Source organism: Chamaea fasciata, unplaced genomic scaffold (genome assembly GCF_029207755.1).
Source record: "Chamaea fasciata isolate MVZ Bird 193981 ecotype frontalis unplaced genomic scaffold, bChaFas1.0.hap1 SCAF_8, whole genome shotgun sequence".
NCBI classification, from domain to species: Eukaryota; Metazoa; Chordata; class Aves; order Passeriformes; family Sylviidae; genus Chamaea; species Chamaea fasciata.
Genome location: NW_027094093.1, coordinates 12079346 through 12097715, shown reverse-complemented (window position 1 = coordinate 12097715; position 18370 = coordinate 12079346). Strand labels below are relative to the sequence as shown.

Sequence of the window (18370 nt, the reverse complement as noted above, 5' to 3'; positions counted from 1 at the left end):
TTCTCCGGACAGAGCAGGAGACAAAGGAGACTGAATAGATCCTATTGATTCTCAGAGATGGGGGTGATGTCACCTCTGTGATGGGACCAAAAGATGGCTGGGCTGCCAAACCCAGCACTGACCTAAGAATAAGCCAGGAAATATGACAAGGACTCTGTAGCTAGAAGCCCCAGTCCTATCTGTCATGACAGTCCTGACTAGATCACTTGAAAATGTCTTGGTGCCTAAATGTTGAACAAACTGCTAGAATAGGTGTATCTTGGCAGCATAAAAGCATATGTGGAAAGTTTTCTTACAAAATAAAATACTCTTTTCCACCCTTCCCTCCTATAAGCAACATATGAGCTTTGCCACCTTATTGCTACAATGTTGCCACACTATTTCCTACATTTTGAACAATTTTCTTTCATCATAGAGTTGAGGTTTCAAAGCAGTGTTGGTAAAACTGAATCTCAAAGTCTGCTTGCACTGCACAGCTGAGCACTTCAAGGAGGTAGCTAGGCTAGCTCTGGGCTGGTTTATGGACCAGAAACAGTTCACCCTTACTAGTACAGTAAAATGGGGTGAGACAGTTAAATCGTAACAAACCCTTCTACTAGTGCAATAATACTGCTTCCAGCATGGATTTGCCTGCAGGTATCAGGCACGCTGTTCTGTACACGAATAACTCCTTAGTCTCTCTAAAAATCTCAGGCAGCAATTCATGACAGCACTTTTGTTGGGGGTTAGGTTTGTTCCTTCTTTCTCTAAAGAATTTTTTCCCCACAAGTTACCAAGGAAACCAAGTGTTGGATACTTGAGAGTACTTAACCGAAACAAAGAGGTGGACAAAGGTGGAAGGGGGAGATAAGGCAGGTAAAAGACAAAGCTTGAGGCAGCTGCGGGCTGTTCTTTTTCCCGCGTTCAGGGAGAAAGAGAACGGCTGTTGCTGGCTGGAAGAGTTTCACCGTGGCCAAAGGGATCCAGTCCTGGGAAATCTACTATCACCGGTTCGGCCTGAATCCTGAGTTTTCTCTGCCACCCGCGGGAGCTGGTCCAGGCGCTGCCTTGCCTTCGGCTTCTTTGGCGCTGCTCCTCTTGCTACAGTGTGACCCTGCACCCCCTGCGCTGCCGGGACATCCTGCCCCTGCCTGCCGGGACACCCTGCCATCCCAGCTACCAGCCCGGGACTTTTTCTACTGTTTTCAGCTTGGTGCTCTGAGGATCCTGCAGGGACACCAAAACCAAACTGCCCTGGGTTTTGTGAAACAAAGCCCTCAAGGTTCTTGGTACTGTTGTCGTTTGTCATTAATGCTGTAGTTGTTTGGTGGGGGGAGGTGTGTGTGTGTGTATGTGTGTTTGTGTTTGTTTGCTTTGTATTACATACTAGTAAAGAACTGCTATTCCTATTTCCCAAATCTTTGCCAAAGAGCCTCTGATTGTAATTTTACCTAGCAGATACCTGTCTTCCCAAACCAAGACAACTTTCTTCAGGTCCACTTTGAACACTTACACAATCTTAGCGTGAGCTCTGGCACTAGTGACAGCAGCCAGGAAAAGCTCCCCATCCACAGAAGGAAGGTCATCAATGTAGACTGCTTCACCAGTGGCATGCTTTATCCCAGATTGGTGCATAATGGGCCGTCCCACAGGGTCCTGGGGAGACTGGTTCGGCCCGACATCCTGTGCAGTCAGAAACACACACCCAGCACCCCCAGTTAAGAAAAGAACAGTCCTGTTACTCTTACAGTAATCAGAAAATCAGATGAATGAACAACTGCTCATACTATCATCTTCTGTTCAACATTGAAAGAGATGTGGCTGCAGGAGGTGACAGCTGCTCCTGGGGATTTCTTTCTCCTCTTTTCTTCTCTTAAGGACCCTTCCAAGAGTGCCACACAAGAGGTTTGTTTATTTGGATTTTTCCTTAATTATTTACATCAAAGTGATAAACCCAGCAGTTCTTCAGAAGGACATTTCTCAGAAGGGATTTTCCTCCCTTACTGAATGGTGTCATGAAGCTTTGATAATTCTCTGAATTATTCTCACAAGATTCTGCTCTGAATGTTATCAGTATCAGGTGGTGCATTGTGAGCTATCTGCAATGATTTCTGGGGTTTGTCTTCCTCACTGAAGGAGTGCAACTGATCAGTGCAAATCAGCCTATATATTTTCTTCCCAATTATTTTCTTGCAACTGTGTATGAATTTACTGTCTTATTAATCTTACTTTGTTAAGTTTTTTTGAAAATTAACTCAGTGTTTCCAGTTAAATCTGGCACATCAACTGATGTTGCCAACTTCTAGAATACCTTTACAATTTTTGTGTCAGTATTCATGCAAACATTTTCCTTTTCTACATTTAGAATTAATTAATTGCTTACAACTTAAAATGTTTTAACTTCTAAAGCTTCCAGTGCACAAGGGTTCAGGCTACACACTTCTACTTCCCACACTTTCTGGCACACTGTCTGCTATTTGGTCAAGAACAAACAGTCTTCACTTGACTGCCTGAAGTTTCTCAAATGGATGTCTCAGCCAAACCACTTCAACATTTCCACAACAGAACAACAAGGTATTCGGATTTCAGAATAAGCATTCTTCTTTTATCTTAATTTTAAAAGTTTATTAATGTCCAAATAAAGGAGTGCAGACAAAAAATATGGCCTTACAAAATCAAAATAGAAATTTAAAGTGGAAAAGCTCAGATTTTCTGGGTTTCTGAATTTCAGTTGTTCAGTGCCAATTGATCTGAGTAACAAATTGTTTCTATTTCTGATGTTCAGTCACTTTATTACAGAGGGGGAATAAATTGGGGAAATGTCACAGAGAAATAGTCCCTTTGATCCTGGCTCCTGCTATTGCTGGTTGTCTTTTTTTTTTTTTTCTATTAAAAAAAAAAGAATAATAATAACACTAAGGAAACTTAAGATAACAATTTGAACAAATTTAAAGTATTTAAAGTGAAAGTATTTTTCTAGACAATATCCAAAAATGAGAAGAAAACCAAATATTTACCTATGTTTCATTTGAATTTTTCTTTGGGTTTTCAAAAACTGGTATTTTGACTTGTGTATTGAGGGTGCCAAAATATCAAAAATCCTTGTGAGTGTTTCCACCATGAATTATTTATACAGTGACCTGAGAAAATACCAAATGTGTTCTTTGCTGCTCTCTACTGTTGATTTACGACAATCGGCTCATGTTAATTTGAGCACACAACCATCACACACCATCTTAATTCCTAAATTGCCAGCAAGACCTAAGAGCCCCTGAGGTCTTGAGACAGCAATACTATAGCTATACTACAGTATATATATACTATACCTGGGCTTTTCAATCTTTTTTTTTGTTTTCTTCTCATTTCTTTCTAACTGGGTTGCACACTGCAATAAACCGATTTTAAACAATCTGATAATGGAGTTTGCTTAGCATAATTATCTTCAAAGAACTGTCTAGAAGAAGTGAGTATACTCCAGAATCTATTTTTACAAACAAGGATTCTCCAAACGAGATACAGTTAAAATCAACTTCTAAAAGCCTCTTGCTTCCAGTCCTTTGGAAAATCTGTGCCTGACCTTCAGACCAAGGCTCATGCTTGAACTGTGACTTTTTACCTGGTCTTATAAAGCACAAAACAATGTCAGAATGAAATCACTTGCCTGGTATATTTGGATACTCTGGGACATTCTGGTCTTGAAATCTTGTAGGACACTCCCATATTCCATAGGTATGCCAGGATAATGGCAAGGATCCTGAAAACGAAATGAATTACTACTGAAACTCACATTTTGAACATTACAATTAAAAAAGCCAACAACTAAAATCAAACACAGAAACTTTATACAGGAAATGCTTTCCAGGCTCAAACTAGAAAGGCCCTAAAACAACAATCTGAAAACAATGTAGAGGTTTTAGATGTCACTAAATAATATTTTAAAATATATTTGATTCAACAAATATGCTTTTCAAAGTAAGCAGCATAAAGTAGGGATAGACAGAGGAGCTTTGTTTTGAGGTCTGATCAAAACTGGCTCAGAATCACTCCAGGTAATAAACAATTACCTAGTAATCGCAATTTATAGGAAAGCGCTCAAGGTAACAGAAGAAAAACATAAAAGGGATATTTTTCTCTGTAAGAACATACTTAAGACCAAAAAAAAAGTTAATTACACCTAGAATGTCTTGGTAAGTGACATTTTAGTGTCCTCATCCCCCAGTCAACAGTTCATACAAGAAGGAGGGTTGGTTTAATACCTACATTTTTTTTCCAAAGCCTTTATTTCTATTTCACCTATTTGTGTTTTGAACTATAGACAGAGTAAGATCTCTTGTATATTTTCACTGGGTCTGAGAGCTTGCTACTGGTTGTTATATTAATATTGCTCAAATGTCTTTTAAAGACTAATGTCCAAGGTAAAGATATCTGAGCATCTAAAAGTTAAATGGGCATCTCTCCATCCGTCTCTTTGGGAATTAAACACTTGGGTTATTGTGTAGCTCCAAACACCAAAGACAATGATTTAGCACACTGCACAAATTGCAAGCACTAACAAATAGCAAGACTAGCCCTTTTATTTGCTTGCACAATAGCAGACATGGGGAACGCTTGGTTTGCTCAGCTTGGAGGAGACTCAAGGGAGACCTCGCTGAGGTCTTCAACATCCTCACGAGGGAATGTGGAGGGGCAGGTACTGACCTCTTCACTCTGCTGACCAGGGACAGGACTGGAAGAAATGGCATGAAGCCAGGAGGGGAGATTTTTCACCCAGAGAGTGTTTGAGCACTAGAACAGGCTCCCCAGAATAGTGGTCACAGCCCCTAGCCTGAGTTCAAAAAGCATTTGGACAACACTCTCAGGTACATGGTGGGACTCCTGTGGTGTCCTGTGCAGGGCCAGGAGTGGGACTCAATGGTCCTGATGGGTCTCTTGTAACTCAGTATATTCCATGATTTTATGATTCTATGAACTAATTTACCATCGTCTTCAGTGACTCCGATACTTCAAGGAAAAATCTGTAGAAGAAACTGACCATCAAAGTTTTCTTATAGTCTACATTTTCACCACCATCTGGGCCTGGAAGAGCAATTTCTTTAAGAACTAGACTGCATGCTTCATCCAACATTTGTTCATTCCAGTTTCTGTTAGGAAGAATAATAGATATAATCAGACTAGGACTAATAAGAAATGAATACAGATTGCAGTAATATATATGTACCATTGACCACAGACATCTTGCTCACAGTGAAGCCAAAATATTGATTCTCATAATGTTTACAATTTTTTTAATGGCGTAGATCAGTGTTGCTCACAGAGCTCAGCTCCCATAAGTAAACAGAATTAAGTGCTATGCCAGCATTTTTAAATAAACAAATACATAATTAAACAAACCCTATTACAGCTTTAAAGCTGCTTTAGCAGTCTTACAGATTCTCACCATATTGCAGATACTATCCTATGTTTGAAGAAAAGTAGATATAGAAGCAAAATGTAGATACTTTCAAGGGATCTAATTAGCTGTTACATTTCCTGAAAGCACTGTCTTCTTCAAGTATCTCAACACTGTTAATTCTCCATAGTTACATGACCAGAGATATCAAAATATTAGTCTCTTGGACTTAATTTAATCATCAAAAAAGCATCAAAAATAATGAGCACTTCCACTAATGAAACAGTTGCATATTAAATGGCAAACCAGGCCAGTGGGGTTTAATTTAATGTTGTTTTTATGCTGTTTGAATTTGCAATTTTTTTCCTCCAAAACTTGGAAAGCTGCTACAAACTGGGAGGGAAAGTCAGGGACTAATTCCAGACATTATTGGGACCTTGTAGATGAAGACACATTGAAAAGGTGAAGACTTGACTTTTGCTTCTAACTTTATTGGGCACATCTAAAGTTCTCAAACTTTGTATCTTTTAGAGATACAAAGTTCTTGAAGGACTCAAGAACACTGATGAGGGGATTATCAAATGTATGGGACACAGAGTAATTTACCCATACTTCGGTTTAGGTGCACAACTGACTGATGCATACCTCACCTACCCATCTCACAGCTAATCTGTCTTATCTCTCTGCATAATTCACACTGGAGTTGCACTTCACGTGCAAACTCCAAAACGTAACAATCCTGAAAAGTCATCACTAAGGCTTGATCATTCACTTGAACATACAAGGCATCAGTCAGGCAAATGAAATATTTCTGTACTTTCCTGTCCCAAGGAACATGAACTCAAGCTTTCAAAGTCCGTTTGTTCAGAGGCACAGACAAGACAGAGAAATTTTACCTTCCAATAAGTGTCCAACAGGTTTGTTTTGCACAGACTGTTGTCGAGACAGCACCTCCATAGAAAATGCTTAGATCCTTTATAACGTCTGTACCTTCTTCAAAAAGGACTCTCATCCCAGCATTGGTTATTGGAAGAGCATTTTCCCGCCTTGGTGCTTGTCGAAATGCAGAGACATACTCCCCCTGAGCAAGATCAGACAGAAGTGCAGACATGTAAGTATCTAAAAGTACAACTTGTTATTGTGCTATGTGAAGCAAGAGAACAAAAAATGAAGAGCACAAATTCAACTTCCTGAACATTCAAGACCATGCACTTTCTTCTCTTGACCATCTCTGATTTTCTAGCAGCTCGTACCCAATCCTCCATCACCTACACAGTTCAGATGACCTAGATTTTTCATGGTAGATAACTGGAAGTCAGGGATCTTGTGGACTTGTATTTATAACAAGAACATAAGTTTAGAGGCTTCAAGGTATTGCCAAACTTCAGTATTCAGTCCCACATCCACTCTTCCAAACCCAGTACTCGGTTCAGCAACATTTATGGAACCACCATTCACACACCCAATCCAATCCCATTTTTTAGAAAAATCCTCAAGAGATGACAATGCTTTATCTATTTGATGCCAGCCATACCACAGGTGAGCAGCCTGCTTTGGTGAGCACAACAGCAACTTGTCCAAGATCCCTTTCCACAGCGGATCTAGACAATTGCTATTGCCCTCATCATTTCAGGGCAAACTTTCATCTAAATATTACTGTTTATATAGCATCGCCAGCTACCTGCCAAGTTGTGGTTTTTGGCTGAAACTGGGAGGCAGTATGGCACTGAAATGAATAAATGTAAGGAATTCAGAAAGTGGGCAGTAACAGTTTAAACAGATGGATTACGGCCCCTCCTGCTCTTTATTTCATAGTCTTTAACTCTGCATAAAGCAAATCTAAACAAACGAATAACTTACCTTCCTAGAATAGGGAATATGGATAGAGACTAAAATCTCTTCTGGTGTAATGGTACTGTTACTAACTCCATCTGCAAAAATATCACTCACAGGAATCTGTCGCTTTTGTCCTAAAAAAAAAAAAAAAAAAAAAAAAAAAAATCCCAAATCCAGAAAATTCCATACAATTGTGCTATTAACACATATCAATAGTATTTTAATTGGCAAGAAATGCCTGCTGCCTTCCCAAAAAAATAACCACTACAGAGCTTACATTAAAATTACCACTGATATGTTCTATAAATTCAAATGGTTGCTCCATCTTCCATAACATCATAATACCAGATTCCTAAAAAAGTACCCAGAGGTCAATCCCCATTCTGTAATCCTCCCTTCTGATACCGCCATGATGATCCCACCCTCACTCCTGTCAATCTATTCCAAATCTCTGCAGTTGCTATCATAACTACTTTTCATTCTAAAACATAAAAAATGAGGAAGTAAACTGAGTGGTAAAGAACTGCTGTAAAAGTAAAAAATTATTAGGAGGGTGTTTTGTTTTTTGGTTCGTTTCTTCTTTTTTATTTGCTTTTCCACTGAGACTCTGAACATTTCCAGGAGTCCAGAAAGAAATAAATGCTATTGCTTCTTCCTTTTTCTTTGTGGTATTTTATTCTAAAACTTGTTATTTTATGATATATATTATGAAAGCTAAATTTTTCAGAAGGGAGGATGACAAAATTCTGCAAAGAACCTATATCTCTAAGAGCCATTTGAGCACTTAAAACCTCATTTACGCTACAGACACAGGCTATCTCCTCCTACCTCTTGAAGCCAGATTGAGCATGCAGTTGCTGGCTGCCAGAACAGGATTCAAGTCTGAGGTTGATTTTCTACTTATGATGTTTCCACCAAATGACTTGAAAAAATAAAGTAGTTTATGTTACCTTTCTCTACAATTGACCATTTTTGTGTTAAGTGACAATATGACATGCAAACTATATGTACATTTATACATATTGAAAGCTACGAAAAGAGGTATTGATAGAAAATTCATGGCAAAATCAAAATTAAAAATGCAAGTTCTACATGTGGTCAGGACCAATTTCACATTTGTTACAATTTTTTCAAACTGTAATTGCAAATAATTCCCAACATACAGCAACATTTCTTATCTGCTCTCCACCCAGAGTCCTCAATTGCTTCAAGACAGCACAGAAAACCCTCGTCTTCTCTTCAGGGAACTCAGCAATTGCATTTGTCAAGATGTCTTTCACTAGAGAGAGGCTGCAGGCAGCTCCCAGAGTTAATCCTGTAACCAGAAGATTATGAAAGTGTAATGTGTGCATTGCTTTATAGCCTGGGTTTTAAATTGTATTCAGACTGTGGAGTTAGGACAGCTCATGTGGGCTAAGGAAGATAAAAAGAGAAGGGCCTTTTCATTTTAAAGGAACTGGAACCTTTCATTTCAGGACACTGAGGGTAGAATCCCTAGAAATGATGAAATTGAACTAATACTTCACCTCTTCTGCTTAAAGGGAAATCTATTCTCTGCTTCCAGCTGTTCATCCCAGCTATTTCCCTTGCACCTTGCTTTGACCGAGTAAATGTTTAGGAGACATTTCACACAAAGGTGAGTCAGCTTCAAAATGCTTTCAACAGACTCTTCCTATTTTTAAGCATGATTTTCATCCTAATTTGATCTTGTTTTGCATATGTACATTCTAGTTATTCTTCTAAGATGAGGGTAGGTAGCGTTGGCAGCAAAACCCCAAATAGTCCTAACAATGAAGATGGTATTCTTTTTCCCCACTAGAAAGACAACTCATATGCATTCATTTAAGCTTTTTGTAAGATTATACTTCTATTTTTTTAAAATGGTACACAGTTCCTTTCTATTAAAATAATTCTTTACATAATATATGGATGTTTTCAATGAATACTGGGATTCAATTAAATGTATAAATGAAAGCATAAATAAATTTAATGAATTTTAATCAAACAAAGCAATATTAAATTTTCTGTATTTACAAGAAAAATTTAATTGAAACATATTTTGCATTTAAATCTGATTAAAGAGAGGAAATGCTATTTCTGGCTGGGAAACTAAATTGCTTATCTCTTGTTTTAGACCTAGGAAGTCTCACTTTCGAATACCTAGGTTTTATTTACACACTTTAAAGAAGCAGTAAGCATTCTCCCAGCTTCTTTTCAATTCCTAGCTACTTTTCAGCTAAGAACAAACTAGTCTTTGAATAGAACTGGATGACTGATCTGAAATAAAATAGATATTCTAAACGCAATGACGGAACTATCAAACGCAGCTTACCACTTAAAAAAAAAGTGGCTTCAGGCATATAGCAAGTAATTTCATCAGATATGACTTTCCTTAAAACTTTGGCTATAAGCTTGTACAAGGTAATTTTTATTCAATTACTTTAGGCTATTATAGCAAGTTGAAACATCTTTCTAGTTGTATTTCTAGTCCACCAGAATTTATTTAAAACCCAAAACCTAGTCTAACTAAAAAAACATCCATGCTTATTATAAACATGTAAATTGAGGTAGAAAATTTTTAACCTATTATAATTAATGCTCTTATGATCGAGAACAAGATTAGTTGATGCACATCAGCTATGCCAGTTTAATCACAGCCTTTTTTATAATGTAAGCAAGCATGCCACATGCTAACTCTCCCTGTGGTTCTGTATGGGTCTCTCTGCTATTCAGCAGAGCATGGTACAGCAGTCACAAAGCAAATCCTGCATGACTGAGCACCAGAACCAGTATTACCAGAATAATCACCCTCACACTAAGGCCCATGATAATATTGCTGGTCGGCTCTGTGCTGCACCACCAAGACAAAGCCATCCTGCGCTATGATGTTGGCAACAGCCCCCTTGACCTGGGAAAGAGCCAAGCATGCTTACGAATGAGTTGCACAGCATTTCACACCTTCAGGACTCTGGAATGGTGCAGCATTCCTTACTGCAAAGAAATCTCCTGTTTCTGAAAAAAGTAAAGTCTACTGACCATCATTTGTGTATTTCAGCACATTCAGATCTGGGATCCTTGCAGGAGCAATAAGAACTGGATGGAACACACCTCTGAATTTCACATCAGGTCCTACAAGACAGGAACAGACTTAGACAAAAGGCTTTTCCATAACAACTCCCACAAAGTGGAACATAAGCTTAAGGATGAAGATGCAAAAAGAACGACAAATGTAGCCCCACTCTTCTCATGCACACTGGAACTAAAGCAACAGGAGCCATTCTGATCACATACATACCCACACCAGTGTTCCCAACCACAAGAGGTGCTTTAGGGTGGGTGGCTTTCAGATCCAGCAGTTCATCCAAGCTGACAGGAGAAATCCACGTTACACGCTCCCCACGAAAAACCAGGGTTCTTTTTGGTTGATTTTCTGCCATTCTCTGATGGGGAAACATGGCATATTTAAATATTTAGACATATAGACAGAAGTGAGGTCTAACAGACACTAGACTGAAAGTCAAAAATGCTTTTAAACAATAGCAGTTCTATACAATCCTTTAAAACTGGACAAAAAGGGGTCAGAAATGTTATGCTGGCTCTTTGCACAGTGGCAGAAGTTGACACTGTGTGGGTGAAATGTCTTCAACTAATCGTAATGGGCTAATAAACGAGCCTGATAATAAACAGTCCCCTACCAAAAGATGTAGGAATAGATCCTGCAAATGCTAAAACTGTTAGAAAAGTGATAAAAAATACTTAGGGAGGTATTTGCCCACTTAGCTTGCTTGGAGAGCACCAATGACACTGACAGCAGCATCCCCTTCCAGATTATGCATGAACTTAAGTGTCTCTGGCTGTTCTAGCACTGTTCACTGATCACTTGGAAACAGCTTGTGAACCAGTGCTGGTACTAACACACAGTCAAGAACTCCTGTCCTGCAGTTATCAACCTTTCTCCAGAAGCTGTCAGCTAACTACAGAGAATCTGGCTTTGAATCTCTACACTGACAATAAAGTAAAACAAACAGCTTTCCATTTTTCTAGGGCAAACACTGCTGTCAATAATTAAGGATGCCTAACACTTTCCATTCCAGCCGTTCATATCTTTAGCATGCCTTAATCACTGCGGCTAAACACACTCTGATCTGGGTGGCTGAGAACAGACTAAAAAAACTATTAAGCCACAAAATTGTTTTCCAATGTTAAAAATTGTTTGCCATTCAGTTTTCTGCAAAGTATTTGTATCTTCAGCTGCTGGATTGAAAACCCATTTTAGGTTGCTTCTTTATCTTCTCACCTAACACCTAACTCTGCAACTTTATTTTCCCAATATGACTTTTTTTGGTGTGTGAATATTCAATAAGCTTACTGGTCAAAAAACCCAAAAGGAGTATAATAACATTAAAATGTTTTCACATTTCTTCTCATGAATTACTGCTAAGCAGGACTTAAGAATTAATTCTCAACAGAGCATCAGAATAGTCTATAAGCAGCGAAAGGTACCATTAGTTCTGGAGGGAATATAAGCTCCTGGGTGGGATCTAAGGGCTGGAATTCATCTGTTGAAAACAGGCTGGTTGAGACCTTAAAAAGAAGACAAGCAAAGACCAAGAATTTTCTCTCATCATTAATTTCATACAACAATAAAAGCAAAAGCAATACAAAACCAGGAGACTGCCACTGAAGTCAGTAAAAAATGAGTCATTTCATTATCATTTGGATTTGTTGTTAAATCACCATGCATCATTTGGAGGTGCTGAGGTGAAAGAAGTGTTCATAACATTTTCCTAAATTTTACTGCTAACACAAATGACAGTGCAGAAGCAAGCAACAGAAGGACTAAGTACAGGCTTCCTGTAGCTCTACTGTAACAAAGGAGTTTCATGCCAACATAAAGTACTCAAAACCCAAAGAAGTAGATCAGATACTACTAAAAGATAATTGAGAACAAGGTGAAATATTTGTAAGGATAAGAGGTTGCACATAAAATCACAATCATAGCTCTAATTTTTAGGAGTGTATCAATTCTTACTTACAATATCAGACTCAAGTCAGCAGTTTTCCTAAGAGACCAGTACTTAGAGCATCACTGATCATTGATTTAAGCAAATTTCATATATGCTCTAATGTCTTGCACAATATAATTCTCACTGTATTGATAGAGCTCAGACTACTAATATTACTGAACCTGAAGAGTTGTTTAAATCTCAGCTCTGGAGATCCAAACTACCTTATATGAACTATCTGACACATCACTGCCTCCTCATACAAATATACACATAGAACCCTCAATTCTTCAAAATACTTTAAAATTTCTTGTGAGGAATAATAAAATATCTTATTTATCAAATACTATATGCAATGTTCTTTCTCTAAGTTTTATACTGAAGTAGGGTCAGTAATATATTTAAAACTTTACCTTCTCGTCATTGTCAAACAAATCATCTTCCTGATCCAAGCAACATTTTCCATTTGTTTTCCTTTGACAACAAATGGATTCCTAAAATAGGAATATTCCATTAGTGAAATACTGCCCAAAATGGCAATGAGTTAAAGCTCGTAAGATGAGAGGGATTGTATTTCAGTAAAGTTCTACATGAAGTTTAATAACAAGCCAAATTAGAAGGATTGTTAAAGAAGTGATATTAAAAAAAAAAACCAACTTAAAACATCATATGTTAAAGTCCTTAATACAAAATAATTCCTACTATGTAGAATTCAGCTGACATTGCGAGAGCAGATATAGATGGTCTGCACTATTTCCTTTACCAACAGTTCACTCCCATTTTTCCTCTGTAGGTTTCTGACACATTGCATGATAAATTACTAAGAACATGGATTGAAATTCTGCATTTATTCATGCCAGTACTAACCCACAGTAAACCACATGGAGTTACTTCAGATTACTCTTCATAATCCAGGCTAGACACCATGTTCATTTGTGTTAATTTATGTTTGTAACAGGTTAGGCCATTTACTCAGAACGACATCTTCAAACAGAGAGAAGGGATGATCTTAATGAAAATCTTGATGGCTTGTATATGCATATACACTGATGGCCCCAATCTAGCAATCCTACCGCCACTACTTCTTACCTTACAGAAGGTTTTACAGGTATCTAGGATTGGCCTGTATCCAGTACAGCGGCACAAGTTCCCTGAAGGAAAGAAATCAGTCAGAAAAAGCTTTGCTCTAAAGCCCATTGCTTTAGAATGTTATGTTTCTGTGTGAGTCTTGCGTTTTTGAAGTGCAAGAAGTGTTAGCAATCAAAAAGACAAAATAGAACAGTGTCACAGGACTTAGGACCCTGCAGCTCCTAACAGAAAATGCTGTTGTTTCAAGGTGAGTATGAAATAGTTGAGATCTGCACTACAATGAATGCTGGCTACAGCTCAGTATGCAGGAGAATAAGAGATTGTACAGTATTCTTCACCCACTCAAAATATTGTTCTCTTTCCCCCTGACTTTTTTCTAGAGGTGAAGGAAGTTAACATTACACCTCTAAGTTCACCACACAGCAATAGGAAATGTTTTTGGCTCCACTGTGACTCTAGACCACAACAGATGACAGAAGGCTATTTTACCAACAATAAATGCTCACACTTTCCCTTACTGAAGATAGTCTGCAACTCTCTGCCTTATCTGTTTTAATCTTACTGCAAAGGGTCTGCCTGGCAAGGTTCATGACATTCCCAACACCAGACCTTGGAGATGCTCAGATGCAGCTGCTTCTCCAATAAGACATCATTTTTGCACATCTGATTTTCAAAACACACATGTGAAACAATCCACAGCTCCATGTTTCATTTTCCAGGAGAAAAGAATGACAGGGAATACAAGGTTTGCATCCAGTAGCAACTCTTCTAGGAAGCACAGTTGCCATCATCCAGGCAGGCATGTACACTCACACAGACAGGCACTCACATAGACAAAGCATCTGGAGAAATGCTTCAGGAACACACCTGCAAACTAAAAAGTGGCAATATTTACCAGCTAGAGCTGCAATCATCTGCTCCGAAGTTGGTTCTGGGTGGTTTCTTAGCAAAGTGTATATGGACATCACCATTCCAGGTGTGCAGAAACCGCACTGGGAGCCATGGCACTTGGCAAGTCTTTCCTGAAATGAAATACCACAAACAACACTGCTTCCAGCACTCATCGACATTCTAATGAATGCTCTCTTAAATGGGAGAGGCCGTTGCCTTCACAATAAATGAGACTTTTAAAGCAATATCTTTAAGCGATATCAAATGAGCATAATTACCCTGGGTGTGAGGTTCAGGCACATCTTATTCAAGAAACTAATTAACCTTCACTGGACTTCTGTCTTTTTTGCATTTATACTAAAATATGAGCCAAAGGGACAATGTCCAAGATGTGGTCATTAGCCCAAAGAGAGCAAAGCCTGACCCACTCCAACAATCACTACATACCAACTACTTGATCAGACTGTCAATATTAAAGTAAGATCCATCATGAGCCATGTCATCACCCTTGATCAAGCAACCACCAGGAACCAATGTTGTCCTCTGTTGTCTTTTAGCATGGAAAACAACCATCTTATGAAATTCCTATGCCCTAAAAGCTCTGTCACTAAATCCATCCCATCCAAAAAAGAAATCAGCAATCCTCCTATACAGTGATACTGTACTCTCACCTGAACTGGATGAATCCTGGTTTTTGTACTTCCAACACCTTCTACTGTAGTCACTGCTGCACCGTACAAGGAGCAAATGGGAAGCAAACATGCATTGGCTGAATAGTGTCTTTGGAACATAAAGGAGAATAAAGAACACAAATATTACTTCAATAAACAAGTCTGAGTATTATTTTCAGTCAATCAAGACATAGTTCATACTCACAAAGCAGACACTATTTACATTTGGAATGAGAAGGGATCACTTTCTAGCTACGTCTCTTGTATGCCATATAAAAACGTATCTATGTGGACAATTCCATGGAATTGACATCTTCCTTAATACCTCAGTCTTTTCTAATTTCCCTCTTGTCTCTCTTGCCCACAAGCAATCTGTCAACCATATTTTGGAGGAAGAAGATATGGAAGATTGGTGTAGTCATTGGAAAGAAGTAAAGTATTACTGCTGCAAATTTATAATCAAAATTCTGATCCAAAGGAAATTCTGATGTAAAATAAATATCATACTAAATAGGAACAACACACCAAAATGAAAATTCTTCAAAGCATTTAATAATTTTAATAAAATTATTTGGTTTTTTAATACAGCTGAAATGTTTCTTTTCAGGAGTCTGCTTTAATTTTAGCTCTTCCATTAACTTTAAACATTTTCATTTGTGTTGCATTCCAATGTAATGTAACTTACAAAAGCACAACTGGAATGCTTTTTTCCCCACCTAACAAAAACTTCAACACACAATGACATGTAAGCATTTAATAATTTGACTGGAGTTTTCTCAACTTAAAAGCAATTTATTCCAGTTTTTGACTTAATCAAACTTCAGTTTTGAGTTTCAAGATCTTTCTTTTTGTGGGTGGGGTGTAACATATAGAGCTCAGTATTAAAGGGCTGGTAACACTCACACTTCTGCCTACCCTGCCTTTCCACCAATCACATGACAGTATGCTGGTTTTGGCTGGGATAGAGCTAATTTTCTTCACAGTAGCCAGTGTGAGTCTGTGGTTTGTATTTGTGCTGGAAACAGTACAGAGATGTTTAGTAACTGCAGAGAAGGGCTTACACAGAGTCAAGGATATTTCTGTCTCTCACCCCACCCCACCCCACCAATGAGGACACAAGAAACTGGGAGGAGACACAGCTAGGACAGCTGACCCAAAATGACCAAAGTCATATTCCATGTCATATGGCATCATGTGCAGAATACAGAGTTGAGGGAAGAAGAAAGGGTGGAAGATTTGGAGTGACTGTGTTTGTCTTTCCAAGTAGCCATTACAAATGATGGTGTCCTGCTGTGCCGGTGGTGGCTGGACATCGGCCTGATGATGAGAAGTAGTGAGTAAATTGCCTACTTTGCTTTATCTGCACAAGCAGTTTTTGCTTGATGGATTAAACTGTTTCTCTTTTACCCTTCTGATTCTCTCCCCCATCCCACAGTGGGGAGTGAGTGAGCAGCTACATGGTCCTCAGTTACCAGCTGGACTAAAACCACCATTCAGAGCTGCAGGTAGGAGCCACTTACCAGTGGTCAAGCGAAAGGGTCTTAAATTAATGCCTCCTACAACCTCCTGCAGGGGCTGTCAATATTTATAAGTAAATCAAGCATTTGAACATTATAGGTCAGCAAATTTACAATATAGCTGAATCAACAGCAATTTTTACAGCACTCTCTTTTTGGATTAAAACTGACCCTTCCTCTAGATTATTTTACTATTAAGTAAAAGTTCTACAACTCTGTTTTCAAAGTTTCATATCTGGAAATGGTATCTAAAATAATAAAATTTTCTGCAGTTTTCAAAATATTCTGTTGAGGATACCGTATCTTCTTTGAAGTTGGCTCGTAAGTTGATATCATCACTGTGCAGGCACCACAGCCACCTCCTCCACAGCCATACTTAGTTCCTGTAAGACAGACTGAAAATGCTGTCATTAGGGAAAATAATTATCTGGTTCCATCCTGGTCTTTATTCCACTCAAAGGCTTGAGACCACCTTTTTTCCTAAATCCCTAAGGAACACAGAATTGGTTTGGTATAAGCATATGTATTGGACTCCTTTCTATATTGGAATAAAATTTTCAAAGAAAGCAAGATGGAAGCTAAGGAATAACATGACAAAAATCCTCTTCTCAGAAAAACAGGAAACTTGATTATAACTTATTTTGGAAGAGGAGTAAGTTGAGACAGAAAAGAGAAGTGAAAAATAGTTATCCAAGTGAAAATATGAAAGGAAGAAATGAGTAATGGGAAAATCAGCTGTATATCTGAAATTCCAGTGGAACACAAACCAATTTCTCAGTTTCTCCCAGAAGGCCCATTTATAGTCAGGATATTTGCCTTGCATCTCATCTGAAAGATTATATTTCTGAGAGAAGTGCTCATTTCTGTGAATCTGGAACAGTGGCCAATCTAAAACTGTGAATCAACAAACAGGTAATTAAATGTTCCAAAGCCACCAAAAGGAAGATGTCTTTTTGCCCCTCAAAATTCCTTCAGCCTCAGGTTCTCATCCCAAGATCTCCTTTACCAGGAGAGAGACTATTATAAAGCTTGGGGACTTCTATTGTGTCAAGCTTTATATATACTGACCACGAGGGTTTTAGACTTCTTTATGAGGTGGGAAGGGAGGAACACAGACACCACATTCATTGTGTCTTATGGCATAACTTTGTGTTTTCAAAAAGCCAGGCTAAAAATATAGCAGTTCAACTGAAGAATATTGGATTAAGAAAGCGACATCATTTAGTATGGTTGATTTATCTTAAAGGAATCACAACTTCCTTAATCTGGTAATTAAACCTTGAATTAAAATTTATTAGAATTTTGCTTGAATAAGGCTTTCACATGAGTGACTTTAGGGAACAGACAAGAAAAGGATACGCCTCTTTCGCAGATAAGACAAGAGCATTTGTTCAGGATCAGCATTTTTCTCTATTATCTGCAGCAAGAAAGTAAAAACAAGGTTCAATTAAGAAACCAAGGCTTTTCAAAATTCAGGGCACAGACTACATTCACACAAAGCCAGAAGAGAATCCTTCTCTGGTTCTCTCATAGTTGCCAAACACTGCAGGAGAGTTCGGGCTCCTCTGGAAATTCCTTTCCAGACAGATACATTTCCAGAAAAGAAGTGTTAGGGCACCCTGCAAGTGCTAAAAATAACTGCTGCTCAGTGAAATGTTATACCGAGGGAACTGACCTTCGGCCACACTAGAAATAAAAATGCAGAACTTCAAAGACAGCATAAAGAACTAATTAATGATTTGCAGATTCTAAAGTTTCCTTGGCACTCTGACGTACTGGAATAAACATAAGAGGAAGCCTGTAAGGCTATCAGCAGTAGCATTTTATTTTCTAGTTTTAGTTATATTAACTTCCACTTGCTGTAAGAAATTTGCAACAGGGAACCACAGAAATACCCACATTCTTGACTAAGTACAGTACTTCTTATTCGGTCACTTAGAATCAGCTAGTTCCTGACAGTTGCTTCGGATCAACAACCAGTCCTTGCAATAT

The 18370-nt window shown here is 38.3% G+C and overlaps 1 protein-coding gene across 1 annotated transcript in view; it reads right to left on the bottom strand.

Moving 5' to 3' along the window:
* AOX1 (aldehyde oxidase 1) overlaps positions 1–18370 on the bottom strand; it is a 39183-nt gene that overhangs the window by 20391 nt on the left and 422 nt on the right. The window contains exons 2-17 of the mRNA XM_066189659.1: positions 17738–17795; positions 16677–16773; positions 14862–14970; positions 14195–14321; positions 13300–13361; positions 12624–12704; positions 11708–11788; positions 10500–10644; positions 10241–10333; positions 8368–8519; positions 8033–8126; positions 7229–7338; positions 6265–6449; positions 4958–5120; positions 3641–3733; positions 1493–1662 (exon numbers count right to left, since the gene is read on the bottom strand). Of these exons, the coding sequence (XP_066045756.1) occupies positions 1493–1662; positions 3641–3733; positions 4958–5120; positions 6265–6449; positions 7229–7338; positions 8033–8126; positions 8368–8519; positions 10241–10333; positions 10500–10644; positions 11708–11788; positions 12624–12704; positions 13300–13361; positions 14195–14321; positions 14862–14970; positions 16677–16773; positions 17738–17795 (1820 nt within the window). The remainder of the gene's footprint in view (positions 1–1492; positions 1663–3640; positions 3734–4957; positions 5121–6264; positions 6450–7228; positions 7339–8032; positions 8127–8367; positions 8520–10240; positions 10334–10499; positions 10645–11707; positions 11789–12623; positions 12705–13299; positions 13362–14194; positions 14322–14861; positions 14971–16676; positions 16774–17737; positions 17796–18370) is intronic.